The sequence below is a fragment of the Penaeus chinensis genome, chromosome 32, assembly GCF_019202785.1.
Source record: "Penaeus chinensis breed Huanghai No. 1 chromosome 32, ASM1920278v2, whole genome shotgun sequence".
NCBI lineage: Eukaryota > Metazoa > Arthropoda > Malacostraca > Decapoda > Penaeidae > Penaeus > Penaeus chinensis.
This window is the reverse complement of record NC_061850.1, coordinates 13,578,894-13,593,893: the sequence shown is the minus strand read 5'-3', so window position 1 is coordinate 13,593,893 and position 15,000 is coordinate 13,578,894. Positions and strand designations below refer to the sequence as shown.

Here is a 15,000-nt window from a genome sequence, read left to right as displayed (position 1 = left end):
GTTTTTGATATTTCCCAAAGCAGAATTAAATGGAATTCATTCTGCACTAAGACAAACTGGTTAAAAGTTTGGGATTTTTATATTACATTTTGATTTTGCTCATTGTTTTCTTTCTGTTTTGATATATTTATCACCTTTGAATTAACTTGGCTGTTATTCTCTTCAGAGAAGTGAACTGATAGAAGCACTGGAGAAGGTCCAGGCCAGCCCCAAGGACCTGGCTCTCCTGACTCAGCTCCAGTCAACACAGACGCTTGGAAGGAAGAAGTACCTGTCAGAAGACTTCACGCTCATCACCAAACAGGAGGTCGAAGAGGAAGGGGGGAGAGTTATCAGTGTCATCAAGGGCAGGAAGCGCAAGAAAGCAATGGAGGATGATGGGGAGAAGGAGAAGAAGCGCAGGGACCCTACAGTGGTCAGGCTTGGGGTGAGAAAGAGAGAGAGAAAGAGAATGTAGTTTAGTTTGTCATTTCCTGTTAAAGGTTTCAGTATTGACTCTGGTATGCTTGGTGTACCATTGTATTGTATTTTAAAATATTTATGAATTTATTGTACAGCCCTGTTGAAATCCTTGTTAAATTGTGGTCTTAGCAAACACAAAGTTTTAAAGTTACTTTTTTATACAGGAGGTAAAGATACAACAATATTGTTGATCAGCAGTTGATTGCTAAATTTATTTTCAAGTTTTATTTCTGTATACCTTGACAATGAATCATGCTGATCACACTTAAACCACAAAAGATTAGACTAATTGTGAATGACAGATTTATTTTAATTTCAGATGTTAATGTTCACCTTTTCACTGTTTTATGTAATGAACAGGAAGTGTCAAGCAGTGAGGAGAGTGAAGATGATGAAGAAGATGAAGAAGGAGAGGAGGAAGAAGAAAATGTAGAAGATCAGGGAACAGAGAATGGTGATGGAAGCAAAGAAGAGAATGATGAAGTTGAAGAAGAAGGAATTGTTGAAGAAGTGAAGAAAGAAGAGGAAGCAACAGACAAAGACACAACTGAAGGTCCCAAAGCCACAGAACAGAAAGAAGAACCCAAAGAAGTGAAGATGAAAGCCCAGGTAGTGCCAGCAAAGCCTGCAGTCTTTGTCATGCTCGACCGATTGCCGGAGGTGCAGGCTAGCCGTCTCAAACTGCCAATTTTGTCTGAGGAGCAGGTCATCATGGAGGCTATTAATGAAAATCCTGTCACTGTCATTGTGGGTGCAACAGGCAGTGGAAAGACAACGCAGGTGCCGCAATTTCTTTATGAGGCAGGATATACCAGGTGGGTGGATAATCTCTTTTTTTCCCTTTTTCCAGTGTTTTGTAATAGATTACTATGCATACAAAATCTAAAAATGGGGTTTATTGCTATATATGTAAAACACTAAAGATATGATACATTTTTGTGCTCTATTTTTCACTAGTGGGTGGGATCATCAAGGGAAATTGTGCGTGCTTAAGGTTGATGGAGGTGATTCAAAGTCTTTATACAGGATACTTTGTCAATTGTCAAGTAATTTCATTTAGAAAAGCCCAAAAACATTAAAAAAAACAGACATAAACAATTCTTTCTATTTCCTTTCTTTAATTCCTCCATAGTGATGGTAAAATGATTGGAGTGACAGAGCCTCGGCGAGTGGCTGCAATTGCCATGTCACAGCGTGTTGGCCATGAAATGAACCTCTCTTCAGACCAAGTCTCATACCAGATCAGGTTTGAGGGCAACTCCACTCCAGAGACAAAGATTAAATTCATGACTGATGGAGTGTTGCTCAAAGAGATACAGAAGGTGGGTGAAGGTTTGCAATTATTAAGGAGCATTTTGTGATATATTAGGGCATAGTTTGTGATTATGTTTAGACTTAGGGCATGGAGAATATAGATGATGTATTGCAACAGTTTTGTTGTTTACCAGGCTATTATTTAGATTGACATGTATTCAATGCAAGGGGAATGCCCCTTGCATATGAATGAAAGCTGATTTAAAGTCTGGATAGTAATTAGTAATATTGGATAACTCTCCTTCAGTCTTCTAAAGCTGATTAAATATTGAAACCAATATGAAGTATGTGATGCCAACAGATGTTTGCAGGATTTAACAGACTGAATATACTTTGAGGCAGATGATTATGCAGAGTTATTGAGTATTCATTCACATAGATGAAAAGAAAACTCTTGAGTAATTCCAGACTAAATACATATTTTTTTCTACCCTAATAGGACCCAACCCTGAAGAAGTACTCTGTCATCATAATCGATGAAGCCCATGAGCGCAGTGTGTTTTCTGACATCCTGATTGGTATCCTCTCACGTATCATACCTAGACGGCAAGCCAAGGGAAAACCTCTGAAACTAGTCATCATGTCAGCCACTCTTAGAGTTGAGGATTTCACTGACAATGTTCGGCTCTTTAAGGAGCCCAAACCCCCTATCATGAAGGTTTGCTCTATGTTTTATTTTTTTCCATGGGGTAATTTCAAAAATTCAAAAAAGATATTAAAGTGAAAGTTATTGTTATTGAGATTACTGAACTTGTCTATTTTCATAAATGTATGTTAACCCTTTCAATCTGGGATCACTTGTTCATGCATTGGTCACTGAGATTTTTTTATTTTACACTTAGCTCCAGAAATTCTTGGTCACAAGGAGCCAGTAACTAGGCTTTCTCAATTTTACCTGTTTACCCTATTCCTCAAATTTTCTGAAGCAAGAGTTTATATTTATTACTATTAACCCAGTGGATCTAGGTGATGTGGATGTTGTGTCATAAAAAATTTGGCTAATTGGCAGATGACGGGAATGTGTCATCAGGGAAAATTTAGGCTGACGGTAAAGGATGATGGGAATGTGTCGTGTCTTTCTGTTAGTGGAGATTATACTTGATGGGCATTGAGGAAGGGGTTCTTGCATTAATTTTGTTACACAAGTAACATATTGTTATTGCACAGAATTTTAGACTACCTGGAGAAAACAAGAACAGGCTATTACCATCTCGATACAGCATAACAAATTACAGATATAGACCCCAGAAAATGGCAAATGCTGAATAAGTGCTAATTAAATAGCAAATAGGAGGCAAGAGTTTGTGTGGGCCTGGCCTAAAAAGACACCTGGGACACCTCAAGTGTTGCCTAACACTTGAGTGAGCTTAATGTCTGGATTTTGGTCTATGTGTGCCAGATGTGAAGCACCTGGATCCAATGAGCTCATATTGTTAACCCCTATGGTCTGGATGACATGACCATCACATCATGAAAAAAATTGTCTTGAAGGATGGATAATGTAAACATGCCATCATGGGAAAATTTAGTTGAGGGCCGGGATGACTGGAACTTACTGTCATGAGAATTCCAGCTAAATTCCTAAAGGCTGGTGTGATAGGAGTGATTCGCACGCATGCACAAAGCTCTTGGAAGACTGAGTGGGCATTTAGGAAAGGGCTTTTGCATTATTTGTTTTGATAAATGATTGTGTGGAATGTACCATATGTGAACCATGACTGGTAGAGTTCCAGGTCCAGGTAGGATGCTATTTCCATTTTCAGGATCCTATTCCTGCCTGCTGTGCAGGTTGCATCACAGAAAATTGAATATTACAAAAAAAGACAAATATCAAAATGTTACTTATTGTTATTATTATTGCACTGACTTATGGACTACCGAGAGAGATGTTATGGAGTCTGTGTAAGGAAAAGAGCCCTTTACCATCTGGATAAAGTAATTCAGTTGACCAATAAATGTTTGAAAATGGCAAAAAAGCTAAAAAAGAAAGAAAGAAAGAAAGAAAGAAGGCAAAAAAAAAAAGAGAAAATGGTATTGTAAAGGGGTGACATGTAGTCTTATCACCCACACAAGTGTTTTGTGTATGCTCTGGATACACTCCCAAGTGGACACACAAGTAAGCCTCATGTGCCTACATTTAGGGCCATGTGCAGGCAGTGAAGCATCCAAATCCAAAGGGTTAATAACTTTAAAGATTAATGGTCTTGAAGCAATCTATGTATACACAAAATTGACAAATCCAAATTATAGTGGACATCACGTGTAACTGGTGCCAATGGGTTAGTTCTTTTTTACTCAGTGTTTTATTTTATTTATATAATACAACTGTGCTATTGACTTGGGATATTTTTTTTTTCATAGCTGAATTAGATAATTACATAGTTAACTTAAATATTTGGTTCTTTACCCAATTTTTTTTTTTTTTTCTGGTAAATTTGAGAAAGCCACAGCATGCACTATGCAATTCTCTATTCAGTGATCAAACTTCACCAGGTTGATGCAAGAATGTTTGATGTGGCAATTCACTACAACAAGCGGACAAATGAAGACTACGTAGGAGAGGCGTATAAGAAAGCATGTAAAATTCATCGTCAACTTCCTGATGGAGGAATTCTCATCTTCTTAACAGGTAGGTAAAATGGAGGAGGAGAAGGAGGTGGAGGTGGTGGTGGAAGTGAAAGTGAAGGTGGAGGTGGTGAGGAAGGGTGGTGGAGAGGGTGAAAGAGGAGGAGGAAAAGGGGGAGGGGAAGAGGAAGAGGTGGAAGATGAGGAAAAGGGAAAGAGAATGTTACAGAGAAAGTTTAAGATGAAGGTGAAAGAGAAAAAAGAGAATAAACAGGAGGAATGGAGGATGAACAAGAGGACAGAAAATGGGAAGAAGGGAGTAGGGAGGTAGAACAAAAGAGAACAAGATTTGAGACATAACCAGGAAATACAGAAAATAGTAACTGATTTATGATCTTTCATGGATTCTTCCCTCTCTCTCTCTCAAGGTCAGCAGGAAGTGAATACTGTAGTGCGTAAACTTCGCTCAACCTTCCCCACTCACTCTGGCAACAACGGTGAAATCAAAAAGAGCGCATATCAGCGGAAGAAGGAAGACCTAAAGGCCAAGAAGGAAAAACGAAAATCTGGCCAACTTCAGAAAATTGTGTTGCCCAAAGTAAAGCTGGAGGAGTGAGTATATGAATTTGAGTGGTTTGTTTAGATAATTGAAAGTTTGGTTGTCTTACACTGTGTAGAAGAGTTTTTTTTTTTTTTTCATGTATTACTCAGTGACTTTTATTGATATTTTGTTATTCTTTTTATATTTGCAATATTTTTTTTCTGAGAGAATCGTGTATTGAGATCAAAGGATATCTCCCCCAAGTAGTCCTTGCACTTTCAAACACTATTTCTAACACAGTTTTCTAACCCATCTCATCATTTCTTCAATCCAGCTTTGTATCAGCCTTCCCTGATGATGCAGAAGGCGAAGTAGATGAATTAGAGGACAGAGGAGCAGATGACCGAGATGACAGTGACTTAGACTTGGACGAAGATGATGAAGGGGAAGAGGAAGGGAAGGGAGGTGAACCCGAACAGCCCATGTGGGTTGTGCCCCTGTACTCTATGCTGCCCCCAGAGAAGCAGCAGATGGTGGGTCATTTGAGGCTGGTTGGCTGTTAATTTGGATTTAGGTTGCTGTTAGCTGTTGATTTTTTGTTTTGTTTTTTTGTTTGTTTGTTTGTATGTTTAAATAAAGTTTATTATAGCTGTATGGTACATGTCTAGACATGTATACATACACTGTTAAATCACTGCATAGGGTGTTATATACTGTATATATGTGCATATATATAGGTTGTGTATCTTCCTCTGTCTAGATCACTCTCCATATATATCTATCTGTATCTATCTATACCTGTACCTATATGTATTTGTGTCTGGATATTTATCTTTTAATCTATTTATGCCTTTATTCATCCATTTGTCTATCAGCCTGTCTGTATGTCCAGTATCTCTCTCTATTTCTGTCTTTCTGTCTGTGGCTGCTTATTTATATATCCATCTTATGAATAGGCTGTCATATTCATTAATCTTTTATGTCATTGGTAGGTGTTCCAACCTCCACCAGAGGGTATGCGGATGTGTGTGGTCGCTACCAATGTTGCTGAAACATCTCTGACAATCCCTAACATCAAATATGTTATTGACTCTGGAAAAGTGAAGGAAAAGGTGAGGCAGGGAGGTAATAAAAAGAAATATATATATATATATATATATATATATATGTATATATATATGTGTATATATATATATATATATATATATATATAATATATATATATATATATATATATATATATATATATATATATATATATATATTATATATATATATATTTATTTATATCAAGTCTAGTTTTTAATTTATTGATTGATTGATTTATAGGTTTGATTATGACATATTAAGCTGTACTTTGATCTGATATTTTCACCCTGCATTATGTTCATTGTTCCCCTGCATTTTCTTCATTTTTTATTATGAACATATCTCCATGCATTTTGTTCTGAGTCTTGCTCTTTTGCCAACACAGGTCTACGATAAAGTTACAGGAGTCTCCATGTTCCATGTAACTTGGATTGCCCAAGCCTCAGCCAATCAGAGGGCTGGCCGAGCTGGCCGAACTGCTCCAGGACACTGCTATAGACTATACTCATCGGCTGTGTTCAATGATGAGTTTCAGAAGTTTGCAACGCCAGAGATCCAGCGACGTCCCATAGATGACCTTGTTCTGGTCATGAAGTCCATGAATCTACCTGTCATTAACTTCCCATTTCCAACACCACCAGACCAGCTGCAGGTGATTGGGGGGGGATTTGTTTTTCAGCTGAGAGGATGGTTATTTAATTTTACTGTCTGTTTAAACTGTGTTAACTCTTGGCAGTTCAGTAATGGTGTTTTTGTATTACCATCAATTATTTTTGGCTAATTTTTTTTGCAGTCATAGGTGTTCGTATTGTTTCTGTGAAATGAGCAGGGAAAAGAAATGGAGAATGGAGGCTAGATCATTTCATTGCAAAAGGATAACTAGTAAATGAAGACTGATTTAACAGCCATATATAATAGAAGGAAAAATGTCAAGAAAACATTTTAACTTTATTAACTTTCAGAATGCACTTATTAATTAATTCCCTGAATGTCTCAGGTTTGTACTGGCATTAAGCGTCTCATTACCCTGGGAGGTTTGGATGAGAGCGAGTTGGTGTCAAAGAAAGTACCTACTTCAGTTCCTCGCAGAAAAAGAAAAACTTTAAATATGGTGGAGCATAAAGGTGCTTATTACTTTGTTGTCTCTCATGTTGTTGATGTTGAAGTGCTATTTTTATAATGATACATTTCTTAGGAATTTGTGTCATAATGATAGACTACCTAAATTCTATGCACAATTTGAAAGTTATTTTTTATATTGTTCCCTTTGTCCAGAACACCATTCTGTTTATATTTCTCTCTTTCAAATTTGACATTTCTTTCCATTTTGTATTTGATGTCTTTTTGCTAATTGCCATATCACTGATACCGTGTTATTTACCTTTCAGACCTTAGTTACATCACCCCCTTAGGCAGGGCAATGGCAGCATTCCCCCTTGCTCCAAGATACGGTAAAATGCTTGCCCTCAGTCACCAGCACAACCTCCTCCCATACACAGTTGCTATCGTGGCAGCTCTAACAGTGCAGGAAGTCTTAATTGAAACACCATTGGACTCAAAGGCTAATGTGAATGGTGAGGGTTTTTTTTTGTGTTTGTATTTGGTGTTAGAAGATGATAAGATATAGATATTTCTCAATCATGAACATGAATATGTCTCCATCAAGTTACATTTCAAGTTTTCCTTTCACAGTGATATCAATTTGCCTGTCAGGGTTAACTCCTCTTTTTGTGAAACAGTGAAGATTATTTGCATGACTCTTGACATGCAAGATTAACCAGGCCTTTGACTAATTCTTTGAATGTAACAAAATCTGTTCTTAGTTAACATGTGATAGGAATGATATTCTTAACCATGAGACAAAACAGATAACATATTCACCATCACTAGAAAAAAAAAATCAGGGAGATTAGCAAGAGATACATCACGTAAGAACTTATAATTCCACTTTATTTAAATCACTTGATTCTGGATACTTCAGTCTGCATTCTACCATTTCTAGCTTCTTTATACTTTTATTAGTTTGAATTATCCTTTTACTATAGGTCCAACCATAATTTTTAAACTTTAATTTTCTTCAAGATTGCAGTCAGGTGATGGTATATGATACATATATTTGATATATTCACTCTTGACTAACTTCTGATCCTATGTGCTTGAAAACCCTATCTGTCTATTGTCCAATTTGAAACTTCCTTTATTTTTGCTACAAATAAATTTCAGGTGCCTATGATCCTTCATAGATATAATCACATATATACATAGTAAGCTCACCTGACAGTTAATCCTCATTTTACCAGTAGAAACTAGGTCAATCATTATTTTGTTTACATTATAATTTTACAAGGAAGGTTCTGACTGTGCTATACCATGATCTTGTTATATTCATTTAATCTATACAACTGAAGAGAACTAAAAATATTTCCATAAAAAGGCTGTCTTTGTATTCATTGTCTTACATTTCCAGCCTTTTCAAACCAGAATTGACATAAGTATCTTGATATCTTTCTTTACTGCTGATAATGCTGTTTGACCTCTGTCTTTTCTTCCAGTTATTAGCTCTTACCTCAGCCTGTTTAACAGACCGTACTGTGATATTAATTTGTAGCCCAAAAAAATAATATATGATTTATTATGGTACTCTCTACTTGTTGATATTTTTTTTTTGCAAATTCTGCCATTGTTGAACTGTACTAAAATTAAAAGATTTTTATTACTATCTTTATCCCTTACATTCAATCCGTTTATATATTGGCCTACACCTTTTCCAGTTCTGTTGACAATTGTAGTTTCTTTCCATTGCCTAGTATTTTCAAGCAAATATTTAATTCTTTAGTCAATTTTACCATTAGTAAAGTGACTTTTCATCTTATTTCTTGTAGTTTTTCCTTCTCTTATAAGCTAAACTATATTAATTTTTATTCTGATTTTACCCTCTTTAAACTATGAGGCCATTTCCCTTTTTCAATTGTTTGTACCTGTCTCTCCAGAAACTCGGAAGAGGTGGCAGAATCTGAGGCTCTCCTGGGCTAGTGCTGGAAACTCCCGGAGCCTTGGAGATGCTATGGTTCTCCTGCGGGCAGTGGGTGCTGCTGAGTACCAGGGTGGTGATAGGGAATGGTGTGAGAAAAATGGATTGAGGTTAGTACTTTTTGGTATTCTTAGTATTATTTTCTTTTCATGTTTTTTAATGTATGGCTTATAGTTTCAGATTTTTTTGATATGTATACAACTGATATTAACAGGTCTTTTTTTTTAGGGTTGTGGGGTGAGCATATGCCATGAATTAACAGTGCTGTGTGTTTGCAGTGTAAACTGAATACAATTTTTTTCTACTGTACCACTAGACACAAGGGCATCATTGAGATTAGGAAGTTGCGACGGCAGTTGACTAATGAGATCAACATGATCATCCCCTCATGCAACATTGTACTGGACCCACACATGGCACCCCCCACTGATGACGAGGTGAGAACAGTTTTGTTGTTGTTGTTTGGTTTGGTTTCAGGTACTAGTGTTTGAAGATGATTTACATTGATAAAAACACTATTTAACTTGTAGCTTACAGGTGATGTGGGCCTCACATCATGGCTGACTTAATTGTGGCTTTGGGTGATGTGTTTTTCATGTCATGGCATTACAATTTATGTTGTTCTTTATAAGGAACCCTCATGCCCACACACAGGCCCCAGGGCATTTCCTGAAGGAGGACAGGACATGTAGTGCTATGATTAGCTATTGTTTTGTATAAAGGGTAAATTTTAAAGCACAAGTCATTCACCTTCTATGTCTAGAAGATGTCTTGCACCAAAACATTGCACTCTTTTGCTGCTGATGTGAACCTGTAACCTTTACTCTTTTTTACGAGATCAGTCTCTTCGCGTCAGTTACTCACAAAAGGGAAGTACTGAAGCTGTGGTGGCAGCAGCCTTGTATATCACTGCATACAATCTTGTATTTCATAAATATATGATTTTTTTTATCTTTCAAGAAACCATATTCAATCTTGCACACAGAGTTTAACAAACCTTATTCACTGAAATGGACTCAAATGTACATAATCAAGTCACTACAGGTTTGATCTAGGAACTAAAATAGATATTATGCATTATGTTTTGCATACAAGTGATTTAATAAAAAATCACGTCACATTGCTGATGCAAGTTGAGGCAAATGCTACACACTAGCTGCGTCTGAAAGAGGCTCCAGAGGCAAGCTTAGTCAGCTGCACATACTACCCAGAGCATATTCTCCCAGAGACAATGGGTTAAAATATATCTAATTATAAGTGCAAGAGTTACAATTTGTAATGATTTTTTCTTTTCAGTTTCACATGTCACTAATAAGAATACCCCCCTTAAACAGGCAAGACTACTGAGGCAGATCGTGCTGGCTGGTGCTGTGGACCATGTGGCTCGGCGTGTGGATGACCACGAGCTCAAGACTCCTGAAGATAGACAGAAATGGAGATATGCATATAGGTAAGAGTGAATAGAGTTACTGAAATAAATGTAAACAGGTGATAAACAGGAGAGTGAAATTGACTAAAATGTTTGAAGTAGATGTCTTATCTTTCTGCTCTTCTGTTTATAGTGAATATGATAAGAAATAAAAAAGAAAAAAGAGAGAAAAAAAATCTTAGTCATTACTACCTCCTGCCACCCCATTATATATCTTTTAAAATCCTTCACAGTTGTAAATAAGATTCCCAGCTGATCTTTTTGACCAAATCACAAGTTATGTTTTTGTCTCTTCCTCAGAACACAAGAGATGGAAGAGCCTGTGTTCCTTCCCTCAGCATCTGTCACACGCATTGACATGCCTAAGTGGGTTGTCTATCAGGACATTTATGAGACACACAAAATGTTTATGAGGAGTAAGTAGCTAAGGGTTTTATTGTGACAGATGATCGGCTTTAGTTGTGGTGTGAATATTTTTTTTATGGAAATATTTGTAAACTTTGTTATCATTGGTTTGAGCTTGAAGTTAAACATATATATTTATATACTTAATTGTCATTCACTCATTTACTGACTCAGTTACTCAATCACTCGCTTGCACACACAGTCACACGCACAGTCACACGCACAGTCACACGCACAGTCACACGCACAGTCACACGCACAGTCACACGCACAGTCACACGCACAGTCACACTCACACTCATACTCACATGCACACGCACACACGCATACACGCACACACGCACACGCACACGCACACGCACACGCACACGCACACGCACACGCACACGCACACGCACACGCACACGCACACGCACACGCACACGCACACGCACACGCACAAGCACACGCACACGCACACGCACACGCACACGCATGCACACACACACACACACACACACACACACACACACACACACACACACACACACACACACACACACACACACACACACACACACACAAACACCATATACATAAACAAACACATTCCAAGTACAGACACACACACACCATCTCAATCGAACAGTAACAGGATTTTCTTATCTTCCAGCTGTAACGGTAATAGAACCCGAATGGTTGGCAACTTTTGCCCCCAGACTCTGCGATTTCTCCCCTCCTCTGGAAACGCCCGAGCCAAGATATGATGCAGAGAGAGATAAGATTATGTGTCACAGAACAGCAACTTTTGGTAACACTTTTGAGATGTTGTTGGAATTTAGGGGTTAGGAACAGTATGTTAGATATAAACTTAAATAATTGATATGAAGATTGTTAGATATGTTATATAATGTGTAAGTACACAGTGTAGTCCTTATCATATATATGATAATCATGTAATTATACTCAGAGCATTTTAGTTTATTGGAGACTTATGAAGGTCCTCTACTACCTTAGATTTTGTTTACATATTTTTATCATATTTCCACGTTTTGTAACATAGCAGTATAAATAGTCATGGCTTGAGAGACTTTCTTGGCCGTATTATTAAACGAACTAAAAATGAACTATAAATTAAGCTGTAAATCGTAATTCAGCCAGCATTAGGCATACCAACTGCGGTGGGCGGGATGCATCAGGTGTACCAACAGTCCCCACAGAAATCCGCAGGGAAGAGGCTTGCCCAAGCAGTTTAATAATATGGATTGCAAGAGGGGGCTCCCCGCACCATTCCCTGGGGATTGAATTGCGGGGCTGCAGCTGTGTTTTAATAATACGGCCCTTTGTTTACAGATTTTCATTTCATATTTCATTTTACATCATTTGTCCAATGTCACTGACAATATCTACAGAAGAGAAAAATTATTTGGAAATTTACATTATGTATATTTAATTTGAATGATTGTCTTATTACTTGACTGCACTCTTACAGTGTATCTTGAGATGCTGGATTTTCATATTTTGATCTGTCTTTTATAATTATTTGGAACACTAGATTTTGAGACAGTTCTGTATAGGGTTTTATTAGGAAATGCAGTGATTAGAGCAAGCACGATAAAAGTAGTAAAACCCTGACTCCATTGTTCCTAACTCTGGTTGCCTTATAAAGTTCTTTGGTTATAAAAGGTGAAAGTCTGTTAATAGATTCATGATTGTGTTGCTGCTGTCAGTTGATTATATTATATTTCTGTAGACATATATTTTTAGCTTTATGATTTTTCCCTGTTTGTATACAGCATACAGGAGGTATAACTCATGCTTATTTTGTGTTAACGGAGCGATCATATATAATCAGCATAGTATGTCTTTAGTTGATTCCAGAAATAGTCAGTACTTGTTAAATGGTTTACTAGACCTTATGACAGTAGCGGAATGATCATTTCATTTATTGAAATTATCTTTTAAAACTATCCATATTTAGCCAAATAACATACCTAATTTTTTCTCTCTTGTTACTCCCCCTTCCTAACCTCCCCATCCCCCTTTCTCTTTCTCATCCAGGCCCTTCGGCTTGGGAAATCCCGGAGGTCGAGGTCGAGTACCCCTATGGTCGAGAGATGTTCCCCTGGATAGCATTCTACTTCCTCACAGGTGATATATGCCCAGCACTGAAACCCTTCAAGGAATACCTCTTCGAGCCAAGAACCCTAGTCAATCCAGTTGCTATAAGGTATGGAAGGAAGATGAGTGTTCTTCATATATTAAGGAAAAGATTTTAGGGGGGAATTCTTGGTTTTAAGTGATTTTATGTAGCCTGTATATATATATATATATATATATATATATATATATATATATATATATAAATGTTTTTAAATACAAATTTTGTGATTCTGTTAATAATTTTTTTGTTATGTTTAACTGTTAATTGCAGACGTTTTTAAAATTCTGTCATGGTTACTCAGTCCTGATCTTCCAATAATCATCAGATTTATAAATAATAATGGTATTTTGTATCCTCCAGATATCGTGAACAGAGAGATAACATCTTGCGTGCGTTAATGAGTCAAAAGGTCACCAGCTATGCAAAGTTGGAAAGCCTGTGGAAAATACAACCAAAATGTGAGTCTCAGGAAATCTTTCTTTTGTTTATTTGCAGTTGTTTTGCCTTGGGCTTCATTTCTCCAGTTTCCTGTGATAGTTGGATCTTTTCTAGGGGTCCAGTTGAAAAAGGGAGGAATTTTGATATGATGATCACAGTTTTTACCTCCACAGTTACCACGATAATGTTGTAATTTGAGAATGAAATAAATAACCACAAAGGTATAAGATGAGAAAGAGGGAGCTGGGGGAGTAAAGAAGGTCCTGACTAACATCACATGTGTTTTTCATGTAGATGTTATATATGTGTAGATTTTATCATTGTGCTTATGGCCCTCCTCTATTTAAAAGGAGGAGGTTCTGTAATGACATTTTAATTGGTTGTTTTCTGGCAGTTGGGAAATTAATGTAGGAAGTAATTATTGCATGAACAAGAAAAAGGAATTGCCATTTCTTATGGTTAATGAAAATCAGGTGAGCAGTGTACATTGTTACAGTGTAGAAAAGGTATGAATGAGAATGAATACCTTCACAGTGCAGGAGATACATCAGACTGGTTTTGATTATGTCTTTGTCAGAAGTACCTTATTTCTGACACAATCTAATATAACTAAAGCTAAAACAAATGAGAATCAGAGTAACTCCTTGTGTAACATCTCTTGAATATTTGAATTGGTGTCACGTATTGCATTTGATCTGTAAATATCTTTTATACCCATAGTTTTTTGCATAGACCATAAAAAGATTACTCATAGATGTTTGAGTTTGCAAAGAAATCTTGGCTTATAGCGCAAATATGGATCATGAGGGACTTTCTGAAATGATTTACAGAATGAATTTAGGATTCACTTGGAAAGCTTCACGTAATTTTTTTTTTTTTTTTTTATAATTTATTGCCTTATAAAACAAAATTAAGCCCAAGTATTTAGGCCATTCAGTAATCAATAGGTGTATCCCATTGATATTAGCAACATATCTAAATGCACTTATCATCAGTGTATACATAGTTAATATCATTGTATCAACTTACCCACTTAGTGAATATTAATACTAACACATTTTACCACACAATTGCACATTTCATCATTCTCCTAATCTTGCCTTCCTCTCCTCAAATTACAGTCCTCCAGAACGAATACCTGCAGTGGTTCCAGGACAGTGAACTACACGCAGAAGTTATCAAAATCTGGCCTCCATTTATTAAGAAGGAGGTCAATGAATGGGACTGAAAGCATGTTGTGATTTTGTTATTTATTCAGGTAGAATAAATGGGTCTGATATTTCATATATGTTTTATTATTATTATTATTATTGTTAGAAATATTTTAAAATGTTGATACAATTTTTTTTTGTGGGTAAATGATGGAATCTTTTTTTTTATATTTTTGCTCTTTGTATTTCTGTCATATTGATGTTATTTATCTTGTAAGATAGCAATTTTGATATTGCTGTTTGTGGTGTTTAATTGCAATGTACAAATGGAGTATTGTAGCACATACAGTATAAGAATAAATCTAAATTTTGTTAAACATCTCTTTGTTTCCTGAAGAAGATAGCTTTCATAATAGTTTCATCCTGTAATTT

The 15,000-nt window shown here is 36.6% G+C and overlaps 1 protein-coding gene across 1 annotated transcript in view; it reads left to right on the top strand.

The window, feature by feature from the left end:
* LOC125042672 (probable ATP-dependent RNA helicase kurz) overlaps positions 1-14,945 on the top strand; it is a 17,825-nt gene extending 2,880 nt beyond the window's left edge. The window contains exons 3-21 of the mRNA XM_047638476.1: positions 167-427; positions 823-1,277; positions 1,595-1,784; positions 2,216-2,434; positions 4,270-4,405; positions 4,770-4,953; positions 5,217-5,415; positions 5,875-5,994; positions 6,357-6,623; positions 6,969-7,095; positions 7,360-7,545; positions 8,962-9,112; positions 9,319-9,439; positions 10,337-10,452; positions 10,732-10,847; positions 11,489-11,626; positions 12,877-13,045; positions 13,340-13,437; positions 14,539-14,945. Of these exons, the coding sequence (XP_047494432.1) occupies positions 167-427; positions 823-1,277; positions 1,595-1,784; positions 2,216-2,434; positions 4,270-4,405; positions 4,770-4,953; positions 5,217-5,415; positions 5,875-5,994; positions 6,357-6,623; positions 6,969-7,095; positions 7,360-7,545; positions 8,962-9,112; positions 9,319-9,439; positions 10,337-10,452; positions 10,732-10,847; positions 11,489-11,626; positions 12,877-13,045; positions 13,340-13,437; positions 14,539-14,645 (3,360 nt within the window). The 3' untranslated portion in view covers positions 14,646-14,945. The remainder of the gene's footprint in view (positions 1-166; positions 428-822; positions 1,278-1,594; positions 1,785-2,215; positions 2,435-4,269; positions 4,406-4,769; positions 4,954-5,216; positions 5,416-5,874; positions 5,995-6,356; positions 6,624-6,968; positions 7,096-7,359; positions 7,546-8,961; positions 9,113-9,318; positions 9,440-10,336; positions 10,453-10,731; positions 10,848-11,488; positions 11,627-12,876; positions 13,046-13,339; positions 13,438-14,538) is intronic.
* The last annotated feature ends 55 nt before the right edge of the window (positions 14,946-15,000 follow it).